This window comes from Megalobrama amblycephala, linkage group LG24, assembly GCF_018812025.1.
Source record: "Megalobrama amblycephala isolate DHTTF-2021 linkage group LG24, ASM1881202v1, whole genome shotgun sequence".
Classification (NCBI taxonomy): domain Eukaryota; kingdom Metazoa; phylum Chordata; class Actinopteri; order Cypriniformes; family Xenocyprididae; genus Megalobrama; species Megalobrama amblycephala.
The window spans coordinates 8,777,394-8,794,559 of record NC_063067.1 but is presented as its reverse complement, the minus strand read 5'-3'; the positions used below and the strand labels follow the sequence as shown (position 1 = coordinate 8,794,559).

At 36.4% G+C, this 17,166-nt stretch overlaps 1 protein-coding gene across 1 annotated transcript; it reads right to left on the bottom strand.

The window, feature by feature from the left end:
* Positions 1-2,453: 2,453 nt before the first annotated feature.
* Positions 2,454-14,432, bottom strand: pip4k2ca (phosphatidylinositol-5-phosphate 4-kinase, type II, gamma a). Its single transcript, XM_048178150.1, has 11 exons — positions 13,998-14,432; positions 12,808-12,905; positions 12,512-12,608; positions 10,964-11,110; positions 8,860-9,006; positions 5,724-5,762; positions 5,519-5,632; positions 5,115-5,379; positions 4,899-5,002; positions 4,691-4,803; positions 2,454-3,506 (listed from the first exon to the last, which is right to left on the bottom strand). Exons 1-10 carry the CDS (start codon positions 14,157-14,159, stop codon positions 4,723-4,725), a joined length of 1,254 nt encoding a protein of 417 aa, XP_048034107.1. The 5' UTR covers positions 14,160-14,432; the 3' UTR covers positions 2,454-3,506; positions 4,691-4,722.
* Positions 14,433-17,166: the final 2,734 nt, after the last annotated feature.

Sequence of the window (17,166 nt, the reverse complement as noted above, 5' to 3'; positions counted from 1 at the left end):
GCAATCAATAATAGAAGTGGTCTAAATATTAAAACATGTATATATATCTTCCGTGGAAGTCTAGGGACCAAAAAATGCAAATGCAATGATAAGATGTCCTACCTGCCTGTCAACATATGAGATCTGTGCTAGCAAAATGAGTTGCAATGAGCAAATTATCAAGTTATTGTTAGTTTCACATTCTCTATTAAAAAAACCTTCAAAATGATGTATAATTTGTTGGAATCCGACAAAAAATGACTGAGCGACACTTGTTTGAAGACAAGAGTCAATGACAAAAATCGAGTTAAAGTTTTCCGAAGCTTCTAAAACAAAATCACCAAGCAACCATACCTTAAAATGACATAACAGATAATATTTGTGTGAATACCAAGACAGAATTTGTTTTTGTTTTTTGTAAGTACTGTAATTCTGTGTATATATGTATATCGGGATAGTGGCGTCTTTGTGCGCGAGCTTCGGATCTGTCAGTCAGCGTGAGTAAGATTGGTTTGTTTACATCAGCATGAGTGTGAAAATCACTTTTCATTGGTTCAGACTCATGCCATCGAGAATTCACTATGAATATTCAAAAAGCTGGAATGCTGCGTTTTACAACAATACCAAACTTGTTGCCAGTCGTCCGGAAGCGAGCAGAGGAAAACGGCATTTTTCATGGACAAGGAAAGGTACTCCTTTCAGAAAACCTACAAATAAAGATACTTTTAGATGTTTAATTGCTATTTGGAGCATTGGGATAGCTAGACAAGGGCTTAATGAACTAATTTTTGTGAAAACCTCAAATTCAACCAAAACTGACATTTTTCACTTGTTTTGCTTGTAGCTCGAAATTAGCCCGTGCTAATATTTATTTAGCACATAATAATTTAGCGCATATTTATTCAGTTTTTTTATTTATTATTACCTCTGCGCACTCGTTTGCGCAGTCATCACACGTCATCAGCGCGTTATGTAAAAACTATTCAGAGTTGTAGACAGTCGCCAAGGGCTGTAAACAAACAGCAGCCGCCTTTTACTGTTCCTCCTGAACCAAAACGAGCTTAAGCTGCGTTCACGCCATGTCATAACCCTAATCATGAGACAGCAACCTGTGACGTTCTACCCAGAGCTGTTCACGTCCCCAGACTCGGATTTATGCATTTCTACATCAAAACTGTCAACGCTGAAATTAATCTGCAGCAGTCAGGTGGTACAAGTCAGAGCTTTGTAAATTGTTTACATTAATTATTATTGTAATGTTATGCGCTTTGAGACATGAGGTAATTTAACGCCGTCTCTCATGATGCTTTGCAAACTCTGGCTGTGCGAGTTCATGTGTTGTGGGAGGCGTGGTCTTGGAGAACACACTGAAGGGAGGAAGCCCACACAGCAAAAGGACGATCCGCCGCGGAGGTATCGCGGCTTCCGAAACGTATCCGCAAACGGACCCGTATCAGCGTCCACTTGCGCGCAGCAATGGAGGCGGATTGGGGACCCGCTGTGGCTCCGCGCTGCATCCGTGATTAAAACCTTACCTCCACGGCGGGTCTGTTTGGGACCCGCAAATTGATACAACAGTTACAGTAAATGCGCGACGTGTCCGCTCAAGATCCGCTTATTGACAGTAGAAATTACGGGTCCGCTCAGAGGCGGTGCTGATCCTCTGGGCTACGCCAAAACGAATATGACAGTCATGCGGGTTTGGCGACTTGAATGCGGATCCACCTGCTGTGTGGGAGGGATCTTATGCTTTCAAAGCTAGCTTGCTATTACTAGCCTCTCTGAAATTGCCTACCCTTCCTTTAATAGTATACTATTCTGAAAAGCCAAAATCTGCTAAATAAATCAGTTGTAATTGAAATGTATCTATTCGGTCAAACTTTAGGCTCCAAATGAGGCCTGTTATGTGCTTTTCACACTTAAATATTAACCGTCAGTTTTATTTGTATATTTACTTTATGATTATTAATCAAGGGTTAAAGAGTGTCTGTAACCCAGAACAGTATGAAAAGCCTTGAGGAGAATAATGTGACGCTCTGAACTTCGTGTTCCAGCTACTCCTACAACCACAAGAATTCGTCAGCAGTTTGTTAAACGATTGGCTTTTCCCCCCCTACACGCTTCCCATTGTTAAGAGTATATCTTTTTGTCAGTGAAACAGGAAAGAGTTTGTCAGCAAAATCACAGCTCCTGGAAAGGGCTAGGTGGATCCTGTCCTTGACCCCTTCTTCATGTGCGGGTCCAGACATCACGGAGGCCCCAACGACCTCAATTCTTTCGAAGTTTATCAGAGTTACAATCAAAGAAGCAGCTTATCACAAGCATTCACAGGGAACCAAACCTGAAGTTGTGAAAAACATTACAGATATATACTTATCGTAGACATTATTGCATGTTATTATGACCATAAAGACTTTTTGATCTGAAGGCTTATTCCTAAATTGTAGACAAAGTTTATTAGGTTTCACCCAATATATAACAAAAATGTTTTATTGTACTTAATAATGCACATTATTGTAATTACAGTCGTTACATGCATTATGTGAACACAATGTAACAACTTGTCTTAATGTAACAACATCTTAAGGTGTTAAAACAGCTCTAAAAATACCGTGTAAATTACAACTGTTATGGATATAATTGTGCCTTACAAACCTAAAAGGAATAAATAACAGAAACCATGTTTGTGGAAATCTCTGAAAAATATATTTGGTCCAAACACTGATAAAATAAATAAAATGCAACAATAAGGCATTTCATACTAAATCAGCTCAGTGTTGCTAGAGTATTTCTACTACAAACTACAAAATTCCTCTTTTCGGCATTAAGGCTAACTGCATAAAATAGCTCAAATAGGAGAAAATAATAGTGTGTGCTCCATCCATCCATATAAACAGTCAGCATTCAATTCATAATATTACTTTAATCTAGACCCTTACTGTACACTTAGGGTCCCCGGCTGGTAATTTTCTTTTTTACAAAGTATCTCGTTTCCCTCCTCACAACATTCTAGTGCTGCATATATCAAGTGAAGCTAGCATGCACTTAAAGCATCAGACAACATGAGTTTCTGCTATTCCTCCAGAATCGGTTCAGCAAATGGTTAAGGCGGTGGATTCTCTCTCTGCCAATCCAAAGTCCAAAGAAAGAGAGGGAGAGAGAGAGAGAGCACACCAAGAACAAGTTATGTCACTGCTACAGGTTTGGAGTCATATCTCCTTAAAAGATTAGGCAATGTTCCCATGTTTGTGGGTTGTGCCACAAGATGATTCACATGAATCTAGTTCTATTAAATTGTGAAGATGCACTTAATGAATGTAGCTGTAGTGTGGATGAGAATGTTAAGATCCCGTCAACATGTCATGCCTAAATATTGTGTTATGAAACTCTATGAAAATGTGAAGCACAGCCAACAGGCACTAAAAAATATCAACTAATCAATATGACGACAGTAGATAGAAACTGCAAAGACGTGTCGAGTGAATCTGACAAAACCTGTGAAGGACATGTCCGGTGAATATTTCATCCTAAAATTCAAAAGAAAGAAATAAGATGTTATATTTTGCTTACAAATTAAGCATATTAAGTCTTTTTTTTTTTTTGTATTTGCAAAATATTTTCATTACAATTAAGCACATTTCCCATCCAAATTCTCATTATATGCAAAAGAAAACAAATAATAGTATATTCACTTATTGTAAAGAGCATGAGTGTGTATAGTGCTGCAAAATCGATTAATCGCATCTAACACACATTATATATGCATATATATATATATGCATATATATGCATATATATGCATATATATATATTAACTTTAACTTCGCAATTAACTTCGCAATTAACTTTCATGTTAATTGCGATTAGACAGCACTGTCAGCACAGATCAGTGCTGTCTAATCGCAATTAACATGAAAGTTTGTTTATATAATATATGTGTGTGTGTGTATATATATATATATATATATATATATATATATATATATATATATATATTTTTTTTTTTTATTACAGTCAAAACAAAAAATTATTCAGACATTTTTTTATATATTTTTTTACTAGTGGGTGCAGGACACTATAGTTAATTTATGTAAGTGAGGATAGCAAAATAAAGTAAACTGTGACATATTATACCCAAAAATGTTTCTCTAAAATTCTCAAAAAATTTGGAACCAAAAATTATTCAGACACTTTGACCTGATCATGTTTTGCTTAAGTGTTATATGACATAATTAAGATTAATTTTTTCTGACAGTTTAACTCTGAGATCTTGTCATATTTTATTACCATTTTTTTTAAACTATACTGAATAAACTGTATTAATGAATGAAATGTTCAAGGTGTCTGAATACATTTTGGTTTGACTGTATATTACATATATATACACACACATATATATATATATATATATATATATATATATATATATATATATATATAGTAACTTATGTTAATCACGATTAATCAATTTGACAGCACTGATTATATATAATGACTATTATTGCAATGAGAATATATAAAAAAAAAAACAACAACAACATCTGGACACATTACAGTAATGACAATTTGGAAAGGGGCAAATGTGTTTTACTGTCCTAAATTTAATCACAATGAAACATAACTAAATGGTCCTAAAAATACGCCTAATATCTGCAATGCAAAATATAATTTAATTCTTTTATTTTGAGGGTATTTTGGGGTGAAATGTGACCTTGAAATGTTGATAAGGACACCCAGAAGTGGTTACGCAAAAATGTTGGAGATGAATTCGCGGAATCGTTTGGCATACTGCTCTGGATGAACTGTAGATATTTCAGCACCAGCCTGAAAGGAAGGAAAAGGATGAGTCATGTTATTATAACCTCCTATATTTCAAATAATATTGGACAAGTACGCATTAAAAGTGTTTTTCCACTCACGCCATGTTTAACGGTCTTTGCTGCGTGGGCAGCTTTCTTCTTAGTGTCGTACTGCGTCAACACATCAATGAGGCCCATGAAATACACCTCCCTCTGCGGCGCTCCTGAAATCCAGCACAAGCAGACACATGTCACATCCTTTCCCATTTCCCTCTTCCATTCATGCTAGACACAAGGTGGGTTTCCCCCACATCCTTGACTTCCCCTCCGTCTTACCTGGGGCGCTTTTGACAGCGTATACATCAACGTAAGGGTCAAATTCTCCAGGGCCCAGGGGTTTGAAGTTGTTCATGTAACCGGCGATGCCCTCCGGAGACGTGCCGTAAGAGCCAACCTGTGCCGCCGGAGCAAGGCCGTTCTCAGGATCAGTGTCATCTTCACAGCAGGGCTCCTCGGCCTCCTCTTCCTCCCGCTCGCCACGTGCCACGTCGTGGATGCCCAGCAACAGGCTGTAGTCCATTATCTTCAGCTTCACCAGGAACTATCATCATAGAAAGATTAAAGGCAATATTAATATCATAATCATCATTTTATTACCTTTTGCAGTTCATCCTGCAGTATGCAACTAGTGTGAAATATACATTTTTAAAAGTCCAAATGTTCATTGTGCATGTCTTTACCTCTACATCTCGGTTTAGCTTCTCCATAATCTTCTCTTTCTGTTCCTCCGTCACATACACCTTCTGCATGTTATTTCTGAAATCCACATCTTTAAAAGTGGGCAGCTCTTTCACCTGCATTAGAAGAAGAGAGAATGTCACGACTAGGGAGTTTGTGTCTGATGTTATATCAGGTAACTTAAAATGATCTGGACTGATGTCCTACCTTCTCTTTGTCACTGGCCTCACGATCCACCAGGGAACCCTGAAGAAAACACAAAGTTCGACAGTCTTGAGTGTGTCTTTCATTAAATATATCAGCATTGGATGCTGTAACAGACAGTTGTTGTGGAGGTTTGTTGTACATCACAAGTGCATTCACGCCCCCTTGTGGCACAGATTCAAAATAGCAATAAATAAGGTAGTGGGTGTTTAGGTCTGTTCATACCAAGAAAATCCAAAAGATACTCCTGCCATTCACATACTTGATAATAGACATAGCTTTATTATTATGAGTTCAAAAGTTTGGGGTCAGTAAGATTTCTCTCATAAAATTAATATTACTTTTATTCAGTAAAATGGGAACAAAGTGACAGTAAAGACATTTATAATGTTACTAAAGTTTTCTATCTCAAATAAATGCTGTTCAAAGAAAAAAATCTATCAACGTTTCCACAAAAACATTAATCAACACAACTAATCAGAACTAATCATGTGACACTGAAGAGTGGAGTAATGATGCTGAAAATTCAGCCTTGGTAAGCATGAGAGACTTTTTTCAAAAACAATTTTAAAAATCTTACCGACCCCAAACTTTTGAACTTTAGCATAAATATAATACAAAGCAAATACATAAATATCGGTGATCACATGCACCATAATTTTGACAAAACAGCCATTATTTCTATGTTTATAAAAATGTTAAATCCATGTTCAAATATATTCATGGAAATGAATTGAACTTATCAAATGAAAAACAAAAAAATCAGTTTACTTGTAAATATAAATAGACCATTTGGGTGTTTGTAAACAGCGATGACATGTTTTGTGGGCGCAGCCTATCAGGTGTCAGAAAATGACAGTTCTGCTGTAACCCCGGAATAAAAGAGTAAAAAATGTAATTTCGAGTTCATATCTCACAATTCTGAGAGTAAAAGTCAAAATTGCGACATATAAACTCGATGTTCTGCCTTTTTTCCTCAGAATAGCGAGTTTATAAAATCCGAAATGGGAGATATAAACTCAAAATTGAGAGAAAAAAGTCATATTGTGAAATAAAAATGTTACAGGTTTAAATATTATTTCATGCTGTAATACATCATGTCCCCTATGAACTGCATATTTGAATATTATGTAGATCTATTGTTTACATCAAATTCATGCTTTTTACACACAAACATATATACACATATAGTATATACATATACATATATACATACATATACAGGTGCTGGTCATATAATTAGAATATCATCAAAAAGTTCATTTTTTTTTATTGTAAATTATTTTTAAAAATGAAACTTTCATATATTCTAGATTCCCTACATGTAAAGTAAAACATTTCAAAAGGTTTTTTTTTTTTTGTTTTTTTTTTTAATTTTGATGATTAGAGCGTACAGCTCATGAAAGTCCAAAATCCAGTATCTCAAAATATTAGAATATTTCCTAAGATCAATCAAAATCAGAAAAGTTCAAGTTCTTTAAAGTATGTTCATTTGTACACTCAATACTTGGTCAGCAGCACATTTTACAGCAAATGACTTGCTCCTAGCACAAATTACAGCATCAGTGAAGTGTGGCATGGAAGTGATCAGCCTGTGGCACTGCTGAGGCACTATTGAGCCTTCAGATCATCTGTATATTGTTGGATCGACTGTTTCTCATCTTTCTTTTGAAAATATCCCATAAATTCAGGGGTCAGGCATGTTGGCTGGCCAATAAAGCACAGTAATATCACGGTCAGCAAACCACTTGGAAGTGTTTTTTGCACTGTGGGCAGGTGCTAAAGTCCTGCTGGAAAAGGAAATCAGCATCTCCATAAAGTTTGTCAGCAGATGGAAGCATAAAGTGCTCCAAAATCTCCTGGAAGATGGCTGCATTGACTTTGCACTTGATAAAACACAACGGACCAACACCAGCAGACGTCACGGCCCCCCAAATCATTACTGACACTAGACTTCAAGCAGCTTGGATTCTGTGCCTCTCCAGTCTTCCTTCAGACTCTGGGACCATGATTTCAACATGAAATGCAAAATGTACTTTTATCTGAAAAGAGGACTTTCGACCACTGTTCACTGTCCAGTTCTTTTTCTCCTTAGCCCAGGTAAGAAGCTTCTGACGTTGTTTCTGTTTCAGAAGTGGCTTGGTAGTCCTTTTCCTGAAGATGTCTGAGTGTGGTGACTCTTGATGCGCTGACTCCGGCTTCATTCGACTCATTGTGAAGCTCTCCCAAGTGTTTGAATCGGCTTTACTTGACAGTATTCTCAAGCTTGTGGTCATCCCTGTTGCTTGTGCACCTTTGCCTACCAAATTTCTTCCTTCTAGTCAACTTTGCATTTAATATGCTTTGATACATCACTCAGTAAACAGCCACCCATTCAGTAATGACCATCTGTGACTTACTCTCTTTGTGGAGGGTGTTAATGATTGTCTCCTGGACCATTGCCAAGTCAGCAGTCTTCCCCATTAGTGTGGTTTCAAAGAACAAGAGATACCCAGAATTTATACTGTAGGGATGGTCATTTAATGAAACTCAAATGTAAATATTCTAATATTTTGAGATACTGGATTTTGGATTTTCATGAGCTGTACGCTCTAATCATCAAATTTTTTAAAAAAAACTTTTGAAATGTTTTACTTTACAAGTAGGGAATCTAGAATAAATTAAAGTTTTTTTCATGATTTTTTCATATTCTAATTTATGATGACCAGCACCTGTACACACACACACATATATATATATATATATATATATATATATATATATATATATATATATATATATATATATATAGATATATATATAGTGGATGCTTTGTCCTCGGTTGAATTTCATCCACACGAATGCACCGTTTCAATTTACAGCTTTGACAGTGAAACTCAGCACTCAGTTCCTCAAGAACAGGTACATCTGAGATACTATTCATGAACTACTCATCAGTCATATCCACCTAAATCTCTTAAGCCAGGTCAAAGGGAGTGTGATGCATGATTTAAGTTCTGTTTGCTTATTGCTTGAGAAGTTAATGATGTGTGCAAAGACATGAAAACACCATGAAAAGTTAAGGCACACAGCAAACGTCACTGTCAAAAACATCCTGATGAAACAGCAACTCATCTCAGCTGCAAGGAACTGCTCCTACCTTCAGGTCGTATTTCCTGTGGACAACGAGTCTGTGGCTGAACATGTTCCTCATGACGATCAGGTACGTGTCCTCACTCTCCACCGTAACACGGTACATGCCCAAAAACTGAGGGAGAAGTGTACTGCCATGACACTTCACTATATGCTGCGAGACACAACACAAAACATAATGAATTATATTTCATGAGCTTTACCCATAAAGTTTATGATTAAAATGTTCATGCAATGGCACATAGTTCATAAACAATGAACTTTGGGTGGCATATGGTATCCAGAACCAAAACAAGCCCACAGGCATAATAAATTTCTCTGTCTGCATCATTGCACGGCTAAACTAACTTGATACCAGCGCAGTGCTGAACTAAAGGGAAAAACATGTTAATAGCAGTTAAAAGCAAATATCAGCTTGTAATTTAATATTTAATAACAATTTTGTTGAGGCAGGTTCCTGGATAAGTGTGTACCCTCAGGACATGTTGTGAGTATAAAAGCAGCGCAAATGCAGAAGCACAGTCTCGATTAAAATCTGCTCATTCAGCTACAATGGAAACTGTTAGACCAGCTCACACATACTTTTCTCATGGCCGTCACGGCACTGTAAACAAGCCAGTGGCACACAAACGCTGAACTAACCCAACATTTACATGAGCACGACCACACTGAGGCTGACTGATGTCTTAAAGAGCTCTTAAAACATTTTACATCTAAAAAAATTAATAATACTTGGGACAAATATATTTAAAATACACTACCATTTAAAAGATTAGAGTCAGTACAATTTTTTAATTTAAAAAAAAAAAAAAAAAAAAAAAAAAGGTCTCTTATGCTCACCAAGGCTTCATTTATTTGATTAAAAATACAGTAAAAACTGTAAAATTGGGAAATATTATTACAATTTAAAATAGCTTTTCTATTTCTTGGATATATTGTAAAATGTAATTTATTCCTGTGATCAAAGCCGAATTTTTCAGCATCACTCCAGTCTTCAGAGTCACATGATCCTACAGAAATCATTATAATATGATGATTTGCTGCTTAAGAAACATTATTATCAATTATCAAAAAAACAGTTGCGGTGTTTAATATGTTTGTGATACTTTTTTCCATGAATCGAAAGTTCAAAAGAACATTATAACATAATGAATGTCTTTACTGTCACTTTTGGTCAAGTTAATGCATGCTTACCGAGTAAAAGTATTGACCTCTTTCTAAAAAATAAAGAAAAAAGTTTGACCCTAAACTTTTGAACGGTAATGTACCTGTTATTCTATACAAGATCGGTCAGAACTCATGGTGGCAGCCATGTTGAGATCACATGACCATTACTCTCAGCAGTTCCCCCTTATTTTTGCACAATTTTAGTTGTGCACTAAATTAACTATTCATGACAAACACACCTGAGAATATAATTATACAATGCTAAACCAGAACTACATCAAGATGCTGTATGCATGCCAGTATGTATCATTAAATAATCTAAGGCAACCGCTGTATCGACCATAAACATAAACATGACCATTAAATAAGCACCCAGAACAACAAAGCTCATTGTCAATCATAAAAAGAGGAATTTACCTATTTCAAGGAAGTGTGATGGAACATGAAAATGATTTCAGTGACAGAACAAGTTTGGATGAGTGTAAAGAGGAAATGAACGACAGGGCGTGTGGATCCCAACTGAGTAAAAACAAAACATAAAAATAGCTGGAATTCTTTTGACGGATTATTTCTCCAACACAAACCTGTGTAATACGTGAACTATAATGGCAAACAAATAAGTGTAAGAAAGTGGAAAGCAAAAACACAAATGCGTCTGTATTTTTCGCAACCAGCTTTTAATTATTGAAGCCAAAGCTTAATAAGGCAGCGTCTCCTAACAATTTTTGGTGGAAAAGTTATGCATTTCATTTGAACAGATGATTGGACTGAAGCAGTCTGACACCACTTCCTACATAAATACCTATGTGTTTAAGACACTCAACTATCACACTTTCATAAAAGATACAGCAGTTGAGCAGATATTAATTATCTGTATATGCTGAAATAATGATTCAGTCGAAGGCACTTTTGATTTAAGCATGAACCAGTACATTGTGAGATACCTGGTGATATTCGGACAGAATGTTATGCATGTCGGCTACTTCTTCACTGGAGATGTGCTTCACTATCAGCGTACGGTCATAGGACGTGAAGAGAAGACCTTCTCCCTGTCCATCTCCTCTCATGGGCGCACTGCGGGCCAGGGACACCTGACGGATAACATCCATGCACACGTGAAAACTTCAGATCAAATTTAGCAGTAATATTATATCACATGCTAGAACAAAAGAAACTGCTCACATACAGTATATTTGAGAAGTCTGAATGTCCAAATACAAGCTGATTTCTTAAAGGGTTAGTTCACCCAAAAATGAAAATAATGTCATTTATTACTCACCCTCATGTTGTTCTACACCCGTAAGACCTTCATTCAGCTTCAGAACACAAATTAAGATATTTTTGATAAAATCCGATGGCTCAGTGAGGCCTCTATAGACAGCAATGCCATTGTAACTCAAGATCCATAAAGGTACTATAATAGTTCATGCGAGTTCAGTGGTTTTACCTTAATATTATAAAACGACGAGAATACTTTTTATACACCAAAAAAACTAAATAGCGACTTTTCAACAATATCTATATGGGTCGATTTCAAAACACTGTTTCGGAGCTTTACGAATCGAATCAGCGGTTCGGAGCGCCAAAGTCACGTGATTTCAGCAGTTTAGCCGTTTGATAGGAGATCCGAATCATTGATTCGATTCGTAAAGCTCCGAAGCAGTCTTTTGAAATCGCCCATCACTATACTGTTGAAAAGTCGCTATTTTGTTTTTTTTGGTGCATAAAAAGTATTCTCATCGCTTTATAATATTAAGGTAGAACCACTGAACTCACATGAACTGATTTAAATATGTTTGTAGTACCTTTATGGACCTTGAGAGTTTGAATGGCTTTGCTCTCTATGGAGGCCTCACTGAGCCATCGGATTTAATCAAAAATATATTAATTTGTGTTCAGAAAATGAACAAAGGTCTTACGGGTGTAGAACGACATTAGGGTGAGTCATTAATGACATTATTTTCATTTTTGGGTGAACTAACCCTATAATGGCTGCATTGCATCCAGTGCATGAAAAAATTTTTAGATTTTAAAAAGTGCTATTAATAAATACTACTTTGACACGCCCTCAAACACTGTAGTTGTAGCTGAGGCCTGGAAGAGTTTGGTTCGTGCTGTTGTCATGTCAAGAAGTGCGGTAAAAACGACGTGAACGTTACTGTTCCTATCAACGTGTAAAAAGGAAGCATCCAGAGCTGAAATTCAGATATGGTAATGGGCGTTTTGTTTCCGACACGCACTGTAAACGATAGACCAATCAAAACAGACTGTGCCATCTGACCAATCAGAGGAGAGTAGACTCTTGGAAAGGAGGGGTTTAGAGAGACTGGATCCTTTATCAAACATTGTGAGAAAAGAGGTGATGCTGCAATGGATATTATGAGAAAATTAAGGTGTTTTTTAATCTTGGATGCATGTAAACCCTTTGTAGGAGACCATAAAAACTAAAAATAGCATAAATGGGGCACTTTAAATAAAGGAAAAAAGGTCACCTGGTAATCAAGATCTTCAATTCCAAATCGCTCCCTGAGGTTCCTGAAAACTTGCGGACAGTACTCCTTAAATTTAAAATGGCCTGGAAGATTCTCCCTGTAAGGCACAGAAGGGTTATTTTACATTTGCATGATAAACTCCTTCAGAATACTGCATTTCCCATCACCTGTAGGCAAAATGCTGCATTGATGTGGCTGTTTTGCAGAAAAAGCTGCCACTCTTTGACTGTCATTACATCTAAATGAAGGTAAACATAATGATTATGTATAAATAATGATGTGCTTTTGATAAATACTTGTTGAAGAGATGGTTGTTCACTTTAATTTTGGTGTTGGCTTTGAAGTCGTCAGGGAGCAGCATGACGGGCACTGGAACTTGATTTAAATCATTTATCTGGAAAAACAGAGTGGGTAAAAAAACTACTTTTTGTATCTGAAATGAACTTTGCACAAGCAGATTTTCCATATCCCAACACTGATCAATGACTTGAATATGCCCTCTTTTGACACGTCATTACATAAAGATTTCCCAGCCTTCTAATTATGCAACAACCAAATGCTTCATAAAACATAAACTTGCCCCTAAAGGCAATTAATTTCCCCAGGATACCACAAAAATCTTAAAGGAATGTGTAGAGGATTCCTATTGGAATTTCAATCATAATTTGTAGAGCATTTAAATCATTTGGATTGACTGCATAATTAGTTGTGTATTTGGACTAAATAGTTTTTGCAAGGAACACATAAATAAAATATATATGGAAAAAAAAAACAAATTTAAGATTTTAAATAGTTAGTGATGGGAAATCGGAGTCATTTATCAGACGGTTCTTTCGAACAGTGTCAATGAACCGTTCAAAGCAATAATTCAGTGATTCTTTTACCTCATAACGTTATTATTACATCATCACCTGGTCCCTGTTATATCATAGTGGCATATTACATGCTCTAAAAAGTTACAATAAAGTCATATAGGCACATATGTTTAATACGTTTTAGAGATACGGGTGATTATTGCAATTTCATGCGCGTCATTTCAATTTTGATACAGCCGCGATTCAGATTACAAAAACTAAACCGTTTAGAATCTAATTACGATTTACATTTCAATTAAACAATACTAAAATTAACATAAAGTGAGTCAGACATGTCCTAAACAGCCTATTAGAATAAGTTCTGGTCGGACCGAATCGCTGAACTGATCCATTCAAAAGATTCGACTCGATTTGTTCACAAATCAGACATCGCTAGCAACAGTTGCAAATCCGCCGCGTGCAATGAAACAATGTATCCGGTTTGCGCGTGACCTCATGTGTCAATCAATAACCATAACAATAACAGTACACAGTAATGCATTTTATTAATATTTCTATAGACAACGCTTTTAAACATCTCGGATCCAATATACGTGCGTGCAGCTAACTGTTAGCTTATAAAATGGCAGTTGTGTGATGTAGGAAGTTAAGTAAATCATAAACCACCTTACCGAATGATTAACGCCCCACATGAACACGCTAAGCATCGGGTCGCTCGCTCGGAACACTTTCACCTTCTGCTGCACGAAATGTTTCTTTTTGGTCTTGGTTTTGGGGGCGAGCATGACCATCGGGCTGGAGGCGCTGCCGGTGTTACCGAGAGACGCCATCATCACGGTCACTCCCCTGTAACGCAGCGGTCTGTTTTCCTCTCGGATCCGCCTCCCTCTGTTCCTGCTCCGGATCCTCTAACTGACAATCAGCGGTCGAATAACACAAGCGCTAAGCCGCGGGGCCGGTTTTCCGCTGTGTTTGCAGGCCCAGATGGACCGATTCTTCATGGAAGTGAACAACACTAGGTTGCTGAAGTGTGGCAGTGATCCTGATGCTCCTCCCACAAGTTCAGAGGAACAGATCTCTTGATATATTGTGACAGCGAGAATGTGTGTCAGGCAGGATCTCACCTGAGTGTAGCCTACGTCATGTGGTTTCACAGGTGAGACAGTGAAAAAATATCAGTGTTAACCTGACCATAACTCTTAAACTTCGCCGTTTAACTCTTGTGACATGAATGACATGTTTGAACAAATCGTTCATTTTGGAGTGGATCTTTTCAATGATTCGGTTGAACCGGTTCACGAATTGGACTTAATCGGTCCGAGCGGTTCTCGAGTCAGCAACTCAATCAATAAACTCTTTCGAACTTGCCCGATTCTTAAAGGGTTAGTTCACCTATAAATGAAAATTCTGTCATTAATTACTCATCCTCATGTCGTTCTAAACCTGTAAGACCTTCGTTAATCTTCGGAACGCAAATTAAGATATTTTTGTTGAAGTCCGATGGTTCAGTGAGGCCTGCATAGCCAGCAATGACATTTCCTCTTTCAAGATTCATTAAAACATATTTAAATCGGTTCATGTGAGTACAGTGGTTCAATATTAATATTATAAAGCGACGAGAATAGTTTTTTGTGCACCAAAAAAATAAAATAAATAAATAACAACTTAGTGATGGCCGATTTCAAAACACTGCTTCAGGAAGCTTCGGAGCATTATGAATCTTTTGTGTCGAATCAGCGGTTCGGGGTGCCAAAGTCACGTGATTTCAGCAGTTTGGCGGTTTGACACGCGATCCGAATCATGATTCGACACAAAAAATTCATAACGCTCCGAAGCTTCATGAAGCAGTGTTTAGAAATCGGCCATCACTATATAAGTCCTTATTTAGTTTTTTGGTGCACCAAAAATATTCTCGTCGCTTTGTAATATTAATATTGAACCACTGTACTCACATGAACTGATTTAAATGATTAAACTGATTTTAATGGATCTTGAGAGAGGAAATGTCATTGCTGGCTATGAAGGCCTCACTGAGCCATCGGATTTCAACAAAAATATCTTAATTTGTGTTCTGAAGATGAACGAAGGTCTTACAGGTGTAGAACAACATGAGGGTGAGTAATAAATGACATTATTTTCATTTTTGGGTGAACTAACCCTTTAAAGAGCAGAGAATCAATCAGTGAAAGTTTTTTAAATTATTTATTTCCAGTAAAACATAACATTTTGAAAAATACAAATGTTTCACATATAATGCTGTAAAATATTCCATAGCATCATAAAACAATAGAATTTTTACCATCAGGTATTGTATATGATGAACATTAAAGGTGCAATATGTAATATTTTCTGTCCGCTAGAGGCCTATTCAAAAGAAAGGCGTAGCTTGATGACGGCAAGTTTGAGCGTGGAATCATGGAACATGTGGTCTTCACCTCAAAGGACGGTGCAAAAGAATAGGGAAAGGACTCGGGAAGAAAACATGTTCATGGATGTTATTATTAACGTTACTGTAGTATGTAGCAGAGCAGGACCGAGCTTGCTGAAGCGATTGCGCAACACAGCAGAACTTTTATTATGACACAGTCGCCGGCGCCGCTTTTCCGGTCATGAGTATGAGGTAACGCAGCTCTGTTTATCATATTAGACACATTTGAGAGTGTTGAAAATGATGTTATAGCGTTACTCTGTGCGTTCGCTCAGCGGCTGCTGTGAGACGCTTGTTGCACGCTGCAGTAAACTAGATTGATTTTAGAATATCATATCAAATGCTGGATGGCTTGTGTTGATAAATGGCATGCAATTAATTTTAAAACGTATTGTATGATGGAGAAAATGCTGTATTACTGTTACTAAAAATAAAGCTGCATCTGATTATGCTATGTTAGCTACTTGACAAAATAGTGTTTTTCTCTGAGGCATGGTAAAGCATGGTACTTGCAAAAAAATCAAGAAAATTAGATTTAAACAATAAGACTAAACATGTTGAGCTATATAACAATAATTAGTTTTCTGTCTGTAAATATATCAAAACAGTTGTTCCCTTGTCTATTAAAACATGTTAAAGCGTCTTTGGTGTTTCCATGGTTTCTACAAAATAAAACCAGAAACCGAGGGTAACGCGGGTATTACGCAATTGACAGGCGACTCCTCACACGTCCTGGAGCCTTGGTTAAAATTGCAATTTTCTCAAGATTTACAAATTTGGGATATTGTAAGTACTCAAGTGAACAAAATATATAACACTGGCCTAGTGGTTTTTGGATATTTTACTGCAAAATTCTTACATATTGCACCTTCAAGGATAACATTCATAACAAAGACATTGAAGAAAAATATATTCACATATTAAAGAGGAGGAAGAAAAAAATGATAACAGAAAAGGGTATATGTGTGTAATCAAAATAAAAAAAGAGGAATTTAGGCTAATTCTATGTAAGTGTCCATAGTTCTGATTGATTTATGGCTTGAAAGTCCTTGTTTCAAAGTAAATATTTATATCAACCTTGAAATCGGGCATCTTTTCAGACCATTTACAATTTTGTATGTAAAACTTACCAGTCATATTATAAGATTTAACATAAAAATGTGACCCTTGTCTATATCTTTTTTGTCATAATAAAAAAAACCATCTCTTTTCTCTATAATTTTAATTCCACTTAACATATATAATAAATAATCCAAATCAATCCACAAGCATTTAACATTCTTAAAAAAAAGATGTAAAGTCTGTATCCATTTCACAAAATACACAAGATTCAGAAAGATAATTTTTCTGTTTTTTTAGGAACTGTTTTTTTTGGATAAATTATATGTAGGCCTATAATTTTAAAGTATATT